Source organism: Glossina fuscipes, unplaced genomic scaffold, assembly GCF_014805625.2.
Source record: "Glossina fuscipes isolate IAEA_lab_2018 unplaced genomic scaffold, Yale_Gfus_2 1, whole genome shotgun sequence".
Classification (NCBI taxonomy): domain Eukaryota; kingdom Metazoa; phylum Arthropoda; class Insecta; order Diptera; family Glossinidae; genus Glossina; species Glossina fuscipes.
Window position 1 is genome coordinate 38,541,577 of NW_023998415.1, and position 19,478 is coordinate 38,561,054.

A 19,478-nucleotide genomic window follows, 5' to 3' on the forward strand; every position below is an offset into this window, starting at 1 on the left:
TGAAGATATCTCTCATCCTTCGGTGATGCGTATAAAAAAGAAAAATATGCCCTCAGATGGAATCAAGATAAAATTCCTTCTATTTTATCATAGACTTAAGTGAGCACAATTGTATTAGCCGCAGTTGTCTTACATCTAACAGTCAACTTTGCTCGATTATGCTTTTACTTGCTTTACCTGTAAAATTCAAAAAAAAAAACTATTCAATAAAGAAGAAAGAAAGAAGTCAAGTGATATCATAGCAACCAAGCAATATTTTGTTTAGTTCAGAAAGTAAAAGGAACAAGAACATTTCCCTTTAATCGGCAATAAAAATCTCCTTTCCTTTTCAATTCGAAAACGTTGAAATATGGTCAATTTTGTCTATCCGGAAGAGCTTACTTATTTTGTTGAAAGCATACGTCCGTTTCATATAATCGATATTGGTTCGCCAAAATGGTTCGATGTCCATGAAATGATTATAAAATTAAGTCAACAAGCTACTTTGGAAGCTGTGGAGCATCGTGAAGAGGAGGTTAAAGAAATGTTAATTACTACGGATAAATTGAAAATATTGATACACGAAGCGTTTTGCGTCTTTTTGTGGAAGACTCGAGTGCTACCCCATTTGCTCGACATTGATCCCAATCCGGAGGCGACTTTTGTTATATATACGGTTCTGTACCATGAAGGAGCAGTAATGTCTTTATTGGACGTAGCATTATATCATGAGAGTGGTTGCCAAGCCTTACAAGATTCTGCTTTAGATTTGGTAGATTATTGTGCTCAAGCAGTAGCACAGGTGATTGGTCTGGTAAGGTAAGCTAGTCATTTCACAAAATTACAAACGTCTAATTGTTCAATTAATTTGGAATGTTGCCACCAGGCGGCCATTAGTTTTTGCTTATGATTTCCATTTTCCATAATATATATAACTTGCATTGGAGTTTTTAGCTTCGAAAGTCTAAACAACTTTCTATTAGGTTATTTGTTGCTATACACTAGAAAAAAATTTAGTAGGAACGGACAGAATGCATAACACAAGCACAAATGCTAAATTATTTTAATTTTACAACTTGTTCGCCGGTTTGCGTGTTTTCTATAGCATGGGGCATCATGAAAATGAAACCAATTTAGACGTAGATGCATCAATACTCTCCGAGCTCGAGAGGCAAAAGAGGGATCTCATCTATAAAATTGGTTTGCGGTGCATTTCAATATTAAACTATTTAGCTGATAACGTGAATGCTTTGCCATTGAATGCGAGCCGACGATTGGTAGTAACACATGATGTCCCTTGGCTAATGGCTGATTTACTCAACTTTCGACCGTGGCAGAGACGAACCAAGAAGGGATTAGAGAAATATATTGGTACACTTTAAAGAAAATCGTAAATATAATCTTTCAGTATTGAATTATTTTTTTTTAATTTCTTAGACGATAAATGGATTGTTGTCAAGGGAGAGGAGGCAAGTAAAGTTATTAAGCATGAGGCGCAGGCTTGGTTTTGCATGCGTCAAATACTATTCAATAACAAACTAATGCAGAATTATGAAATCAACGAAGAAAGACGTAAACGCCTAGCCGCGGTAAAGTGATTCAATAGATTTTCTACATATATATTAAATGAATTTCTTCGGCGTTCTTTATCTATCAATTTTTAGTGTCAATGCCTTCTCCACGAATGTCTGTTGGATCAATTACCTCCGCTTATTGAGCTTAAACAATTGCTATGCAATTTATCATTGTCAAGTGGCAGTGGCGGCAGTGCCAGAAACAATTTGTTCTTAGAAGAAGTACCTGAAATTCGGGAACGGCTTATAGGCGAGACTGAAAAATCCGGTGGATTTATAGAAATTGCTAAGCAACAAGAAAATATATTTTTGTGTAAAGATAAACAGAAAATTTCTGATATCGCTCAACGTTTAAATGCAGCCTACAACACGGATTTACTGGCCGAATTAGAGCAGAAAGTCGAGGAAACTGAAAAAGAATCTGCCGTCGATCACGATGACGGAGACAAAAGTGATGGAGTTAAAAATCATAAATGTGGCAATTGTTTAGCTGATGCTGAAAAGAAATGCTCTCAATGCAAATCCATTTATTACTGCTCCAGGTATATAACATTGTAGTTCACAAATATCCGGCGTATATATACATCTTGATATAATCCCATATTGTTATTTGTTCACGATTAACTTCTTATTAAAGTAGATTAGATCATCGCAGCTGTTGCGCCAAAGCGGAATCTTTAATTGATTAACGTATACGGTGGGGTTCAGTTAATGTCTTTGTATGCTTTCTTTATAATTCCAGGAAATGTCAATTGGATGATTGGCCGAATCATAAAAGGAATTGTGTAAAAGTTTAAAAAACTTGGACTGGTCCAATTTCAAGAACTATTTTGGTAAAAACGGCATAACAAACTAACTCGATATATGCCAAACTTCACGCTTTCGTTTAAATGATTATTAAATTTTTTGAGTGACTTGTTCCATAAAAATTCGAGAACCTGTTGATTATAATAGGGTCTTGTAATTTAAGAAGTTTCAATCCAAATTTGCACTGCACTTATTTTGAATGTTTCCATATTTTTTGTATATATATATACCCAGACATCTTGCTTCTTAAATAAAATTCCTTTGCTTTGTGTTTAAAAGTATTTTTTTCTTCGTTAAACACTTTGTTGAGACACAATGAAACGAAATGGAATTAACTATTTTGCCTCAAATGATCTTTTACTACATCTAAGGCTTGCGTCTCTTCACCAAAATCCTTAATAACAACAACTGAGCATCCGCATACTTTACGTGGTTTACCCTCTTTGTCAATTTTGCATAAACCTGACCATTCACCAAGTTTTTTATGAGAATCGACTCGGATTAATGGTATTTGATGTTCGTTGCATAGTGCAGTAACCAGTTTTTTGTAATTAGGCTCATCGAAAGATTCTGCCAAGATGCATAAAACAGCTTGTCGTCTATAAAATTAATAAATTTTTTATAATAGAAAATAAGAAGAAAAAAAAGACAACTTACTTATCTAAAGCTTTACAAGCTTGATGAATTCCATGCACAAGACCATCAGCAATCAAAGATTTTTTTAAAACTTCTTGCAATGCTTGATTAATATCCATACCGGCACCTATTGTGGGTACAGCTGAAGGAATATCTCTTCATAACAAATCCAAAAATCAAGAGAATAATATAAATATTAATTCAATTAATTCACATTTTTTCGCTTAAGATTTTTTTTTTTGCTGTACATATGAACAATAAACTTACACATCAACATCAGCCATTTTCGTCGGTTACTAATATTAAATATATTATTTGGGCACGGCAATTATAAAAAAAACCGAATGTTATTATTATGATGGTCACGATATTTAATAATCAAACTTTAGATAAATTCCCAGATTGTCGTACCTTTTTTGGCTGGCGGAAATAAAGGAAGGAAAGAGTATACACTGCTCTTTACGTCATAACTTGACAGTTGGTAAAATATTAAATATATGTAAAAGCTTTACGTTGCGGCAATACTTAACAATGAGTCTTTAACAGCAATTCTGATACAGACTGTTTAAAAACTATATAATCAAAATTCGTTGTCTTTATCTTCCAAAAAAAAATCAATGCCGTAAGGAACAAAAGTTTTGATATAATATAATTACAACTTAGTATGTCATTCATTCATTTACCTGAGTAATTTGTATTTTGTTTTATTGCCAGCATGAGGAACCGTTGAACCATTCTAGCGCGTAATATCCAACTTTATCAAAAAATGTTATGATTTTAATAAAACCAATATTTTACTGTTTAAATCTCATCTTTCATACATTATGTTCGATTTTTCTCCTGAGAACATTGAAACCCTACTGTCGTCGTTCTATTTTTGCATCCATTACGATCAAGTATCGTAGCCGTGGACGCAAGTGTTCGCTTTGGCTTAACAAGGGAATTAAATAGTACAAAAGTAGGAAAAACACACTTTTCCGAACATTTAGCAGAAGTGCTTCTGCTTACGACTATTGGAAGCCATAGATATAATTATCTTAACCACCAATATTATTGCAGATACCTTGGTCATTAATTCTAAATATCTTTATAAGCTTGTCAACTCCAAAAGAAAAAATTTCCATATACGCCCCACAGGTTTCTTTCAATGACTCCAAGTCCGCCAGTGATATTGGAACTTCAAATTTCTTTGCTGAATACTTTCGATCAAATTTTTTAATTTGCTGATTCCGATTTAACTGATAACTATCCATATCAGATCACTAGCTCGATTTCGATTCCTAACTTAGTATCTTCAGGAAACCACATTTTACATGGTTTGAGAGCTTTAAAATATAGCTATGCCCATGGGACTGACGGCATCATGTATATTCAAATCATGCTCTGACGAGCTATGTGGTGTTGTTCCAAACATTTTTAATCAGTTCTTGAAATCGGGTGTTTTCACTTTGTGTCGGAAGAGAAATTTCATTATTCCACTTCACAAATGAGGAAACAGATATCACGTTGAGAACTGTAGAGGCATTGCCAACTTGAGTGTCTTACCTGAATTGCTTGATCGAATTGTTACTTAGCATCTAGCTTTTGCTTCAAATCTTATATGTTTCTATTCCAGCATGACTGTTTGGAAGGAAGGTCAAGGAGTTTACTTACCATGATTTCAAACCTTTTCCTAGAGGCTCAATCTAGTGGATGTCGTATATACTGATTTTAGTATAGCGTTCGACTTAGTTGACCATAACTGATTGATCTTCAAACACTATGCCGCTGGCTTCTCTTTCTACTTAGCGAAATCGATAAGCTCTTATTTGCATAACAAATCATTCTCTAGCTATACAAGGTAACCACTTAGAGCCCTTTTATTTCTTCATTAATGATCTCCCCTGGATGGAATCGCAGTCTTATCAACTTCAAATTGACTTGAATTTTTTGGTTACATGGTGTTCGTTAAATTTTACGAAATTAAATCTAAAAAAACGCAAGAAGCTTTCTTTCTCAAAACTGAGTGTTTTATCGATTCACACAAGTTAGAAAACGTAGATTCGTTCATCGATTTAGAGGTTCTGTTCGACCAAAAATTACGTTTTAATTTGCATATTGAGCTCTCTTTAAATAAAGCTTGGTCCGCGGTAGGTTTCATGTGCATGTGCTTAGTTAGATTAATACTTGAGTATGACTTTGTTGTTGGTCTCTTTCGCAACTCGCAACTTGAATCTGTACCGGTTGTGCGTGTGCCTCTGTGCTAGATATGAACATGCTCTCTTTCTTTTTTTCTTATTTATTTATACATAAAAATTTTTTTTCTTTTACTGCTCTTTATATACTTTTAATAATGGTTAGTCTAAGATTTATTTCTAAGAGTCGATTGAATTCGACTGATAATTTATTTTAGCGGACTTTCAGTTGTGGAAATAAATAAACAAATAAATATTTATAATAAATAAATTCCTAAGCGCAAACGTGTAACTTTTTTTATTGATTACGTCCATCGTATTCAATTGGAAAACATCTTTCCTTTTTTGAAATAATTTTATTTTTTATACAAAGCAAGTTATCCCCATCACCCTCACATTCATGAAATTCATTTAGCAAGGCTTCCACGCGTTTTTTGCCTTTCTCAGATATGACCACTTTCTTGCCATTCGCTGTTTGAAAACCTGCAGAAATAAAAAAAAAATTATAAAAAGTAGCATCAAAAAAGTGTGAGGAATATCAATGCCATACTTTGGATTATCTGCTTATTTAGATATATTGGGAGAGTTATTGATCTTCTCGTTTTGATCTAAGATTTCTTGCATGCTTATGGAGGCAAATATGTCATTGTCATCTTCATCCCAATTTTCACTTATCCCAGTTTTACACTGATTAGATAGTACGGGAGCTAAACAATTTTCAATTTCGTAGCGTGAGATGTCATGGAGTATTTATATGTGTATGTAGGTGTCTCAGGCAAGAACTCACATGCTGCGAAAGTAACACAATATGTGAAAGAGTAGATTCATAGTTTGACTGTAAACATTTATATTATGCTTCGACCATGAAAGAGATGGTCAGGAGATTGCAAAACCACACATGTGTACGAGGAATTGCTCACTACGTTAAGTTTGTATAGGTAGGTAAACGTCAGCCTATTAATAAGGCAAATAATGTCACGTCCGAGGCTACAATAGGTAAACGAAAGTGTTACATTTATGTGCAGGTACAAAGAGAATAAGTGACAAACATGAAATCAATTATTCGACCGCTGTTGCCAGACTGGGTGTTTTTTGGCCATTTCATTCATATCAGCAAAAATTAGAGCATTAATTATTAATATGCGATGGTCAGGATGCTGCCCTATTACCCGCACTGGTATTTCCCTGAATATCCATGCGACTAAAGAAATTGGAAACAAACCGCATCAGATTATTTGAGATTGTATAGTGAAGATTTAATTTTTAACACGACAGGGTGAGTTTTACCCGAGGGAAACACGTTTGCAAAGCAAATAAGACTGATTTATTGTCTGGCACGGTAACGAATTTTTTCTGTGAATGAGTATCCGCTAAGCGAATAGTTTCTAGGATCGTAAGACATTTAGCCGAAAATACTGAGCTGCATCGATGATTAGAGGAATAAGCTTCTATGTTAATATTTAGGTACCAGTATTGATTGCAGACCATAAAGTTATTGTCTTGGGCGGCACAACAAAGCCCAAACCCGAATTAAAAATAATTGAGAATGCGTTCAGATTCACTTTGGGCGCGAGCACAATATTTTTTTGCACATTTTTCCAAGAATAGAAACAAGGCAGCACATCTGTAGAAATTAAAGCTAATAGGCAAATCATTGTGTTTTCTTAAGTTGAACATGGAAGCCGTACCAAGAAGGTGGAATGAAAGCGCTATTTCGAATACTGTTGAAACTCTGGAGTGGAATGAACTTATTTTCAATCTTCAAGGCCTTGAGTTGACTGTTACAAATGCCATCTTAGCCTGGAAATGGGTCTTTAAAGAGACGAATTATGGATTGAATTCAGAGAAGGGTATATAATTTAAGAAGAAATTATCCTGTTGTTCATTGTGCAGTATAGAGGGTGTTACAGGATCGGAAGTTTAGCAAAACTATCACAGAATTCGTTGAAAACTAGCGCGGATATAAAACGCTTAAGATCTGAAAATCAATGTTGACATTTTCACAACTTTTTTCGAGCCCTTACGTTTTTCCAGCCTAAGAGTATGTGGGTATTCCTTTCTAACATCGTCCAAGGCTTTAAAATGTATTCTAGAAGGAGATGTTTTACATTTGTTGACAGCGAGTTTGAATTTCTCAGCGGCTCGATTGCACGCGGTATTCCATCCGGGATTGGCAGGCTGTAATTTTTTTTTAAGTCTTTCGACAAAGGGCATTTGTGAAACACTTAGAAAAATTATCAAAGAAACAACCCACGATGTGTTACGGACAATATTGTTAATCAATGAGGATTTGGCATATTTTGGAATTAAGGTGTGTGAAAAGTTACGGACGATGGGATGGGGTGAAAGTGAAGTTTCAATTATGATGAGCACTACCAATTAAAATGAGAACTACCTAAAGTATACGTAAAGGTGTTCCAGGTACCCAGGAAAGTAAGACTAGGTGTGCCAATCGAAAGATCTACGCAGGAGGGAACAGAATCAAAATGGATAGGGTCACTATTGTTGAATAGAATTAACTTTTCACTTTCTAGAAGACCTTGAATTTGTCTGAATTGAATAAATACTGAGTACCCGCTCCTATTATGGGCCTAGGTTCTGATTCCAGGTGTTTTAAAGTCCCCATCTTCAAGCGGGATGGTGAGGGCTTGTTACTCTACCGATTGTGTAAATATGTACAGAATCCAAGAAATTGTGGACAGCCAAATAATGCATTTTGGAATGAGTGGTATTGTTGATGTTAAATTAGATATGAATCAGAAAAAATTTTTGCAAACAATTTTTGTGTTTGAATCCTCACACATTAAACGTAAACTCCTTGAATTTTTCTCAGAAAACACAAATCTCGCACGAGAAAAATATAATTATTTCCAGTAATATTTCAAAAATGCTTTTGATTGTATTTTTTTTTTTCAATCATCGAAAGCACGGAGAAAATGATCGTTTGTTAGTTTACTGTTGCAAATATCTTTCCACCGTACCTTCTCTTGACAACCGAAAAGAGTATAAACAAGTTGATACTAACTTGGCATTTGCCGGTTATATTTTCGTTTTTCGTCTTATTTACACATCACATATGTTCTCTCCTGATTATCAAATTATGCCAAAGTTAAAAAATTCACGTTTTGCACTATTTATAAGGGAACACGGCATGGTAATCACGTATCTGAAAGCTAAGTTTCTTTGGAGAGAAGCCGATACTTGATACACGTTTCACGTGATCAAATGAGATTTTCCTGCCATTTTCGTTACTTTTATTCACGTGTAAATAAAAAAGCAGAAAAGCAGTGAAATTTTATATTGTATTTATTTGTGAATGCCAAAATCCAAACAAACAAACCAACTATTGACACACTTGTATTACTTCCTGAAACCATAGATCATAGATCCACCCGTTGTCGTGTTCGCGTACGTTTAGCTTAACAACGCAATGATGATAAGATTTTTCCTAAAAAATTGCATTCATTGATTACTAATATTCCGTTGGCTGTATTTAAAAATATCAAACTGGAAATCTAATGGCGATTACGATTAAAATGAGTATTTAATTTAATGGACAGAAAAGTCTTCAAACGCAGGATTGTTGGCAATGTTTTGTACAGTTTTCCTATGGCTTAAGTAAGAAGTATGTTATATGCTATTATTTTTAATTTAGCTAATTATGGCAGAAATAATCGGTAAGTATACATAATATATGCACATTGAAACGTAACAAAATAAGGATGGCTTATAGTTCCACTCACAAAAAGTTTGCAAGATTATCGAAGAAAAAGAATTTGTTTACCTGATAATTCATCAAAAAGGACAATAAACTGTTATTTCTGACTTTTGAATGCCACAAATAAATATAAGCAAAAATTTGCTTCGTTTTTCTACTCTTCCAATTAAAATTCTTATCAACGATCGGCTTGATCGCAAACGAAACCCAACTTTCAGACACCTGGTTATTCTGAATATCAGTGTTAATCGAATTTCTAGTGCATTTTCAACTTTTTTTTCGTTTTACTAGATAATATTAGTTATAGCTGACTATAATAGTATGGGCTAACGCATAGGCTATCTAATTGATTTATTATTATTATGACCTATAACACTAAGGCATGTGGGTTGAAAATATCTTGTGATGAATTGCATTATCATAATTATATGTCGACAATGCACTCGTCGTTTTATTATGATATACAATATAGAGAAAAAAAATGAAGGCAGAATTTATATTGATCTACTTTAGATTAGATTTTATAATTAATAACTTTTATAAAAAGGTCTCTTTGACAAACACACACATATATATGGTTTAATTTTTTTTTAGAGAAGGGGTGTTAAATTGAAATATACTATATAGATGAAGCATTGAATTTGTCACTAACGTAATAATTTAATGTCAAGAGTTTGTAGCACCTAAGCCTTACGCAATATGAGACTTGACTGCATTGGAATATGTTTTCACTTCGCTAATAATATTATTTTTCCTTCAAAACTATTAACACCATCCTTCAAATACTTAATTTTCATAGAAAAAAATTTTAATGAGATTTAAAGCAGACTACTTGGAGTGGATTTTAAAACCATTATTCCATTAGGCGTACACTTCTTATAAGTGCTCATAAGAACAGCTGCTCACATTGTAATTAGGTATTATAAAACATGAAGCGTTGGAAAAACATATTAACCTTACAAGGCAATGCAATCTTTTTATTACAAATCTTTATATTTATGGCACTATTTTTGTACTGTTCGGTAACCATATTCCAGTAGCGATTGTGAACAAATCAGGCAACGTTGTTTTGCATAAATGCGTGTGAAGAATTTCGCGCCGTTTAATTGTGTTTTTATCATAAAGAAATCTTAGACAATTTATTAAATTTTCTAGTTTTATGAATCCATACATGGAATTATTTTAAATGCATGCGACCTCGTAGGGATTAACAAAGAGGCAATTTTTAAATTTATCTTTAACTCGAGTGCGTGTAGCGTTCACTTTACAGAGAGTGTGTGTGCTGTAAGAATGCCACCACAAAAGAAACGGGACAAGGAAATAAAAGAATCGTTGGCGTCTAACCAAAATGGCAGCTCCAAAACAGATATTACAGCTGGTAATCAACTAAATCAACTGATTAGCAATGGTTCCAATTCAGATTCTGCAGGTGGTTCGGCCGCGTCAGCAGCAGAAGCGATCAAACTTAATGGTCATCAGCAAGAACAGGAACTGTTTTTGCAGGCTTTTGAAAGTACGTCTATATGCGTTAGCATATACGCATACTTATATATAATGATTGCATATCTTACAGAGCCAACACAGATTTACCGCTTTTTACGCAATCGTCACATAACCAGTCCTATATTTTTACAACGAACATTAAGTTATATGAAAGAACGCATGTCGCGAAATAACAGGAAACGCAGCGCTTTCAAAGTAAATTCTATGCTGGAGATGTTAACGCAGAAGACTCAAACATTATCAAACAATTACCTCAACATCATTTACAATGGACTTTTTGAGAAAAATCCTTGCAGTGATCATTCTTGGCAGGCGGGTGATACACTTTTGGTAGAATCTACTTTATATAAAATTACCAAAAGCAAACGCAAAGATAGTACTTCAGATTTTCAAGAAATTTTGGTAACTAATTAAAAGGAAAATTGTAGGTCTTTACTAGTGGATAAATAACATGCATACTTTCCAGAGCTACAATTCGGCTGTCATATATAATCCACCAGAGAAAATGGAACAATTAGCTGCAATTTCCATACCAGCACAGGCAATGCATCCTTTGGGCGATCAACATACTATTTATAAATTGCTTTTTCGCATTAAAGTTAATCCAACTGTTAGTAACGGAGAGGTTCACAATGAAGGTAGAGTAAAAAAAAAAAAAAGAAGAGTAAACATAATTACTCCAAACGCAAAGCTATGCTTAAATTAAAATTATTGTCTTAATCAGATATTAATTTGTATAGTTTGAGGTTTGTACATTAGAGCTGAAGAGCTCTAAGAGTCAATGTCCCTTTTTATGATTTAAGAAAAGCTCAGCTTATTACAAAATACTTAACAAATGGCTCACTGTAATTATAAATATTCTAAGAGAAAAGCATTTTGTTATGTGATAAGGACGTGTTATAGCTGTCGTGAATTGCAATGCCTTACGCTTGGTCCATAACTGCGTAATTTTCTCGATTTCGTATTTTTGTGTACTTCACTGCATTAATAAACATATATGAATTTATTTTACTTGATCATATATAACGGATAGGGGATGAATAAGGCTTATAAACGTGCCATATTTCAGCTTGCAAAGTAAATTCTTTCAAGCTCACGTTAAGGAGACGCGAATTAGTTTTTTGAACTCCTTCGTCCATAAATGTTCCTATAAAAAATAAACCTTTAGGTGGAAGGAAGATCTACTTTTTAACATTTTAAGATGAAAATTTATTATGGTAATAGTAATTTGCATAAAAATTATACGAAATTTGATCCACATAGTGAAATTTTTTGGACATCAATTACTCATGAAAAGTGAGGCCTTTATAAAGAAATAAAATGTGATTTTTGGTATATTATTATGAAAATAAATGAGTCGTATTAAGCAAAAGGGTCTAGAGTATTTAACGGTTGGCACTGCCTGCACCTGCAAAAAAAAATTGCTTAACATGCTTAAAGTTCAAATAATTGTCAACCATTAGATAGATTTGTAATTTTGCGATTCTTTGTGTTATAGTATAGCTACAAGGCGAAGTAGGTTTTTAATTACATATATAAACACATATACATGCATATACATGTATATATATATATATATATATATATATATATATATATATATATATATAGGTATATATACATGTGTGTGTATATATATATGTACATAGAAATAAAATTTTTTGGATTTAATTGAATCCACAGCTATGGTGGACCTCAAGCATTGCTTGTATGCTTGCCATGGACAATTTTAATATTAACTAACTGGATAAAAAGTATGTATGAGCGAGCAGTTGTAATTTGAAACGAGAAGTATGCACGTACGCATACTTATATATCTACATTTGTAATGATGATATTGTTCAGATCAACAACTGGGGGTTTTATACGAAAGCGAATCGCTAATTGCAATTTTTTCGTTTTCTCTTTCCCAGAAACGCCAAGCAAATTACCCAAATATTCACATAAAATCTATGGCTGTGAATTAATCGTTTATGAGAAGAATATAGGTTGCTTGCCAGAAGGAGATTATGAGGCTGCCTTACAGGAACTCAACTGTATGAGTATTAAATCGTTTTCACCAAAGAAGCGTAGCTGGGAAACACTGCCAGATAATTACATTCCGATTTCTATGAAATTTGATGTCTTCACGCAATTTCCTACGTTAAAGTTTCGTTTAACTTGGTCCGCCATTGAACTGCCCAAGAGCTTGTTCACTGCAGATATGGAGAAATATGGGCGTTTTAATGAAATGGTTGCAGCTTGTCAAATGGGCGATATGTCCATAAATGACCGAAAAACAAATCACATCAATAATAATAATAATAATTCTTTAAAAGATTCTCCTAATAATATAAACAATAATAGTAAAGAATCGTTAAAGGGATCCTTGAAAGCTCCTACCAAACCGGAAAAAACACAAATTGTTTACAATTTCTTGTACAGCAATAATACTAGGCAACAAACAGAATACACACAGGAAGTAATATGTCCTTGGTGCGGCTTAGATTGTATGCGTTTGTATTCATTGCTCAAGCATTTGAAACTGTGTCACGCGCGTTTCAATTTTACGTATCAGCCAGCGGCTGGAAATGGTGCTAGAATTGATGTAACGATCAATGATGCATACGACGGCTCATATGCCGGCTCTCCTTACGATTTAGCGGGACCATCAGGATGTTCGTTTGCACGCACCTGCGGTCCTGTTCGACGTACAACTGTAACAAATTTATTGGTTTGTCGACCCAGACGTCAAAAAACTGGTCTAGATGAGTTTTTAGTTTTAGATGAAGATGAGTTAAGCAATCAGAGACCTTACATAACAGGACACAATAGGTAAGTGAAACAAAAAACTAAAAAAAGCAATTTAAAAAAAAAAAAAGAACATGTTTCACAGATTATATCATCATACTGAGACTTGTTTACCTGTTCACCCCAAAGAGCTTGATATTGATTCAGAAGGCGAAAGCGATCCGCTCTGGCTGCGTCAAAAAACAATCCAAATGATTGATGAATTTACCGATGTTAACGAGGGAGAAAAGGAACTTATGAAATTGTGGAATTTGCATGTTATGAAGCACGGTTTCGTAGGCGATTGTCAATTGCCCCTCGCCTGCGAGATGTTTCTCGATGTAAATGGCCACGAAATTATTCGTAAAAATATTTATCGTAACTTTATATTACATATGTGTTCACTGTTCGATTACGGTCTCGTTTCGCCGGAAACCGTTTACAAGACTGTGCAGAAGCTTCAAGGAATACTCAGTAAATATTCAGAAGGCCGAGAGATGATGTCACAACAACGTGCTGCCCAGTTAAAATTCTGGTTAGAAATAGGTATTCATAAGCAAGATGAACAGAAATTGAAATCGCCTTTAAAATCGTTACCACCTCCACCTCCCAATCCTATCATCAAAACGTTGGACGAAGATATTTCTATGGATAATAAAAGCGCCATGCAACCTCCATCAAAACGTTCAAACACCGCCATTAAAAGATCAAGCGGCAATCTCTCGAATGCTATAAACGGTGACAAATCTTCGGAAAGTAAAAGTGTAGCCCGTAAATCGGCAATTTCCCACGATGATGATACAAAGTCTAAATTGAATAGTTTAAAGAGAAACAGTAATGGTGAAGCAAATCGCAATCGGACAGTGGCTGATGCCAAAGCCCAAGCCGCAAAAAGAAGACTTTCAACAAAAGGTAAATCCCAATGTGTTCAAAACGTCAATTGGAATTCATTTCTTTCACAAATCATTTCTTCACATAGTTTAATAATTCGATAAAAATTCGAAGTAATATTTTACGTATTATAGTTTGTTACACGTCCAATGATCAGCCCTTATGGTACTTTCATTTCGTTTACGTTTATTTACTCTAAATATCCGTCATTCCGTTTGATATATCATAAGAATTATAAATAAACAATCATTTCAACGAGCGACGCAACGGTTAATCACTACAAAGATGAATTAATTCACTCAATCACTTCTACAAATCTTTTTACAAAACGATTGAATATATGAAAGTCATTAGACGTTGTGCTCACTTTTAATATAAATCAATGAACATCGACGCCCCTTCTACTTACTGACATTTTTATGATTTGAAAAATTTCAACAGTAGACTCAAGGCTCACACTGCTAAGAAATGACAATATATATTTATATTATTATATATTAAAAGGTAATGGGTACAAAATGCATGAATAATGGGAGAATTTTTCAATAAATTAACTTTCATGCATGTGTAAATGTATCCATAGACATCCAAGCGTCCATGAATCTATGCTTTCAAATTTCTTTCCATATGAACTGAAACATTGAATACAATTTTTTGTTGCTAATATATTTCATTTTCCGTCTCTCAATTAGCGTGAGGTAATTTTGTAACAAAAACTGAAATCCAATTATATGCGCCTTAGATGAAATTTTTATACCATCATCGAAGAATGGAAGTACATTAGATTTGCCTTTCTGATTACATTATCCATTAAAGATATCACGAAATGTGCATATCCTAGAAGGGTGAAAGTTTTTCAGTCAATATAGCTTGCTCGTACGTCTATTTGGGTCTTTGCAACGAGCATCCATTGTCTCTTGTAGAAAGTTAAAAATTGAACCAAAAATATCAAGAGTGAAAACATACTCGATCTGTCCACGACTACGCCCGTAGCAAATGAAAAGCCCCAGCCTACAATCTATAGCAGATATTAACCTGAAACGAAAAGGAATAATGGGAACATTTCAAATTTCAAACTTAATCCGCACGCAAACATGCTTACTATTAGTTAAATATGCTCGTTCGATAATAGATACTGGGTCCAACTCTATCTTACGGTAGGTAAGAGTAAAATGCTCGTTTTAGTTGGCAAAGACAATGCTTGAATAAAACGTGAGGCTCTAAAGCTTCAAAATTTTCGAGAAAAGATGACTACTTTTTGGACCGATCCCTACATCGATTTAATTCATTCTCGAACTTAACAAAGAAATAATTTGCAACCAAGTTTGCTTCTTTAGATAATGAGTTTTTAAAGTTATGATTATAATTTTCACATATACAGTTAAACCTATTGGCCGCGGGTTTAATGGAATCTTCGATATATATATTTATACGCTGCAAACGTTTGACCAAGCTTATATACTCCCTGTGATAGTCATAAAGTTAGAATTCAAGTAAACCTTAATAGTTTTTAAAATTTTAGAGCTACGTAGCCTTCTAAGTTTCAAATGATCCGAATTACGTACGAATAACGTACGTGAAGAAACTTTACAATAGAGCTGGGCATACAGTAGATGAACAGTGGCTGTATTCATCTTACAAAATCTTCGCGGGAGCCGAAAGTTGATGTTCTCCTCTGAATGAAGCTAACTCCTTTCGCTCCTCCGAATATTTACTTGTGTGGACGAAACAAGAGGGTTTCCCTACTTGTTTTACATCATTTCTTTAGAGGTAACCGTTAAATTGCAAATGTCTTCAAGAACTTTAACAGCCGGATAGTCGCGTTTTCATTATCTGATCTATAAAGTCATTAATTAATATGATCCATGTTAAGGGATATATCAAAAATAACTACACTGGGCGCCGGGGTGATAATTTTGTTTTTTTTTTTTTTTTTTCAAGACAAATTGCAGCATGGAATAGATTGATTTAAAAACCAGCTCGATAGATAGCTCGAAGACATTTAGTCATATTCAAAAGATCGGAAGAAAGTTATAATCGACTCGCTCCATTTTTTGCATTTGGCGGAGACGTTTATATAAACGAATATATCTAAATTGATTAAAATATTGGATACTCAAGATCAAGAACTCAAGACTCACCTACACTTTGTAGTAACTGTGAAGCTCCTTGTGGATGTTGAAAATGTTTCGACAAAACGAATAAATCTCCGATCTCTGGGTGATAGGTATAAAAATAGAACAGAGTAAACCTTTGCTTGAGAAATAAGTAAGGAAATTATATTCGGCTGTGACCGAATCATTTGTACCCACCATTTTTATGTTTAAAAAATGAGGAAAGACGGAAAAATCATACGATAATGAGTGGCCACAGCCGATTTACCATTTTTAAAGAGCACGTGTGAACGTTCTTATTAGAAAGTAGAGATGCGTCTAAGAGAGATGCTCCATTGTACGCGTGCACATCGATCGTTTTAGCCCTATTTTCAACGTCAATCTACGTGCAAGAATTTGCCATGTTTTTGCCAAGTTTGTGGCCGGGATGTTATGCGACCGTATTGACAACATAAATATATCCCCGTTATACGGGTGATAAGCGTAAACTTGAAACGCGGAATGTGACAAACCTTTTGTAAAATGTAAAATCGAGTTTTATTCGTTTATTTATTTTAAGGTATCTTAAAATATAATTAACATTTACATTAAAATTAATTAATGTAATATTATATTTATATTAAATTAAACATATGTAAATAATATTTTTTAAAATTTTTTTTAACATGATTTACTAAAATCTTAATATTTTTGTATTTATCGATATATGTTTCTTACAATTCATGAGAGCTCAACAATAGTTCTGTCGTAACATGCGGACTCACACTCATCACACATATATTACATCGTTGTCATCTCTCCGTCAGCTTTAATATTGCTAATAACAATCATCATCTCGTTCTTGTTCAATGATGTTATTCTCGCATTTGTGTTAATCATATCAACCATATGTTCTCTAATATCACAATCATATTAGTAATAAATAAAAAAAGAGAGAGAAAAAGATATATATATATATATATATATAATTATATATATATATATATAATTTATATATATGTATATAAACGGTGAGAAAATTTTGAGTATAAAAAGAGTGAGTGGATGAGAGAAAGCGCGCGCGTGAGAGAGCGAGAGAGAGAGAGAAAGATCGCGTGACAAAAATGTCAACTTCAATGAATGTATTTCTTTTGGTTCTGCTCTTTTTTCTATTTATTAATTTACCGCTACAGACGATGATTATGATGATGAAGCTGAAGCTGAAGTTGAAGTTGAACTTATTGTTAATGATAATGATAATGAAGCTGATGACATTAAACAAAACGATGATGATGGTGATCTTAATGATGATGATGACAATGACGATGATGACGATGATATACGTAATGAAAGTGAAATGTTCAACAAACATCAAACATTGTTGCATGAATTCGGAGAGCATAAAGCTAATGATGGATTTGAAAATTGCGATTGCGATTGCGATACAAATTGAACGGCAAACAACATCGATATGTATTATCATTATTACTACTACTATCTTCGAAACATAAATACGTATATACATGCATATGAACAATGATAAATTATCGATAATAGCATTAATAGTTGGTTATGAAAAATTAATAATAATAATAATAATAATAATAATAATAATTATAACAAAGAGATAATTCTCTTCAAGGTTACATATACATGCGTATATATATATATATATATATATATATATATATCTATATATGTATATATCTATATAAATATATATGTATATATAAACATATATATATATATATATATATATATATATATCGTGTTGTATTATTTTGATAAAACTTGTAGAGAAATAATATTAATATTGAATTAATTTCTCTCTCTTTCAATGAACTATCGTGGGCCTTCAGATAATCAACAACCTGCCTCAAAGCGTCAAAGGAACGATAGCAATAGCACTGCCAATACAGCTACAGCAGCAACAATAATAACAACAACAACCACAACAACAAACGCAACAATAACAGCAACTTCCAAAAATTTAAATAGTAACCAAAAACATGATAACTCTGCTAATAAACGCATAGCGACAAGGCGTCAATCTATAGCCTGCCTACCCAGTCACGCTGATCAAAACAATAAATCGCAAGAATTTAAAACAAATGGAAAGTCTGCAGCTCACATGCTACGCACGCGTCTTTCTGTGCCTCTGCATAGCAAATCGGAGAAACGTTGACATTGTATTTTATTGCTGTGACTTTTTGTTGAGTTGTTTGCCTTTGTATAGATATATTTTGATTTTTGAATGATTCACGTAAACATATGCAAACATTTTGTTTAGAAAAATAATTTTATAAATGTATTTTACCTTTTTTTTTTTCTTTTTTTTTTTTTTTTTATCACGCTATTACTGCCGAACCATTGTAGTTATATACGTATGCAGTTCTCGGACTCACCTTTTTTTTATGTTCTTATACTAATTTACCCCATGCACTTGTCCTTTTAATATAAATGTAATCCATTTTTAATAGACAACAACAAATAGTATATGAATTATCATTATGAAATAAACACCATGCACTTACTAGACATACATATTTTTATACACATGAATGTCATTGTGTTGAAATTATTGCGTACATGTAAACGCATCATTATATGTATACACAAAAAAAAAAAAAAAAAATGAAATTAAAAGAAATAAATGTATCAATGGGAAAAATAATTTTTGCTTTTCTTTACTTTTCTTTTTATATTATTTTATATTTCAATTTCTAGAAAATATATAAATGTATCAGTGACATAAAACCTTTGACTTTCATATAAATAATTTTGTTGAAGTTGTTAAATAATATTCTTATACAAGTTATAGTAATCATAGCATATATTAATCATCCGCAGGGCATAGAGTGTGAGACTTCATTTTTGCAATAAATGTGTTTGTGTGTGTGCGTGTGTGTGTCGTCTTTTAACCGGCACAAAATAAATCAAATTTAAAATTTTGATATATCAGATCAGTCAACTGAGATTATTTGCTATTTATGCCGAATCATCAATAAGCAACGTAATGACAATAATAAAATAATTAGGTAGAAATGCAAATTGATTCAAGTTGAATAGAGGCTACACTCGGATTCGTGTCTTTCATAATGAAATTCGTTTTTAGAATGATGAATGATGCATGTTTTAGGAAAACTTAAATGATCTCTGAAATATAGAAACAAAAATTTTCTTTACAATTTCCATTAGGTAATAAAAATTGGCTTAAAATTTAGAAAACGGACTCGTCAGAGTTAGTTGCATACATTGCGTGATTTTTCGATAGCTATTTCAGGGGATAGATATTTAAGATTCGTTACACTATGTATACAACTGATTAAGTTTA

General features: G+C 33.1%; 3 protein-coding genes across 5 annotated transcripts; 2 read left to right on the forward strand and 1 right to left on the reverse strand.

The window, feature by feature from the left end:
* Nucleotides 1-349: 349 nt before the first annotated feature.
* Nucleotides 350-2,552, forward strand: LOC119632678 (zinc finger MYND domain-containing protein 10 homolog). The gene is made up of 5 exons (XM_038025705.1): nt 350-798; nt 1,085-1,350; nt 1,417-1,568; nt 1,644-2,095; nt 2,296-2,552. Exons 1-5 carry the CDS (start codon nt 350-352, stop codon nt 2,348-2,350), a joined length of 1,374 nt encoding a protein of 457 aa, XP_037881633.1. The 3' UTR covers nt 2,351-2,552.
* Nucleotides 2,553-2,625: 73 nt separating this feature from the next.
* LOC119632679 (40S ribosomal protein S12) lies at nt 2,626-3,435 on the reverse strand. Its single transcript, XM_038025706.1, has 3 exons — nt 3,264-3,435; nt 3,018-3,152; nt 2,626-2,959 (listed from the first exon to the last, which is right to left on the reverse strand). The coding sequence occupies exons 1-3, from the start codon at nt 3,278-3,280 to the stop codon at nt 2,692-2,694; spliced, it is 420 nt and encodes a 139-aa protein (XP_037881634.1). The 5' UTR covers nt 3,281-3,435; the 3' UTR covers nt 2,626-2,691.
* A 6,492-nt stretch (nt 3,436-9,927) lies between these two features.
* LOC119631880 (polycomb protein Su(z)12) lies at nt 9,928-18,455 on the forward strand. Of its 3 annotated transcripts, XM_038024431.1 has the most exons (7): nt 9,929-10,401; nt 10,462-10,793; nt 10,858-11,029; nt 12,305-13,205; nt 13,267-14,072; nt 17,338-17,617; nt 18,004-18,086. In XM_038024431.1, the coding sequence occupies exons 1-6, from the start codon at nt 10,179-10,181 to the stop codon at nt 17,595-17,597; spliced, it is 2,694 nt and encodes an 897-aa protein (XP_037880359.1). In that variant the 5' UTR covers nt 9,929-10,178; the 3' UTR covers nt 17,598-17,617; nt 18,004-18,086. The 3 variants fall into 3 exon arrangements, with proteins under 3 accessions (XP_037880357.1, XP_037880359.1, XP_037880358.1); XM_038024429.1 differs by lacking the exon at nt 17,338-17,617 and having other exon boundaries at nt 9,928-10,401; nt 18,004-18,455; XM_038024430.1 differs by lacking the exon at nt 18,004-18,086 and having other exon boundaries at nt 17,338-17,783.
* Nucleotides 18,456-19,478: the final 1,023 nt, after the last annotated feature.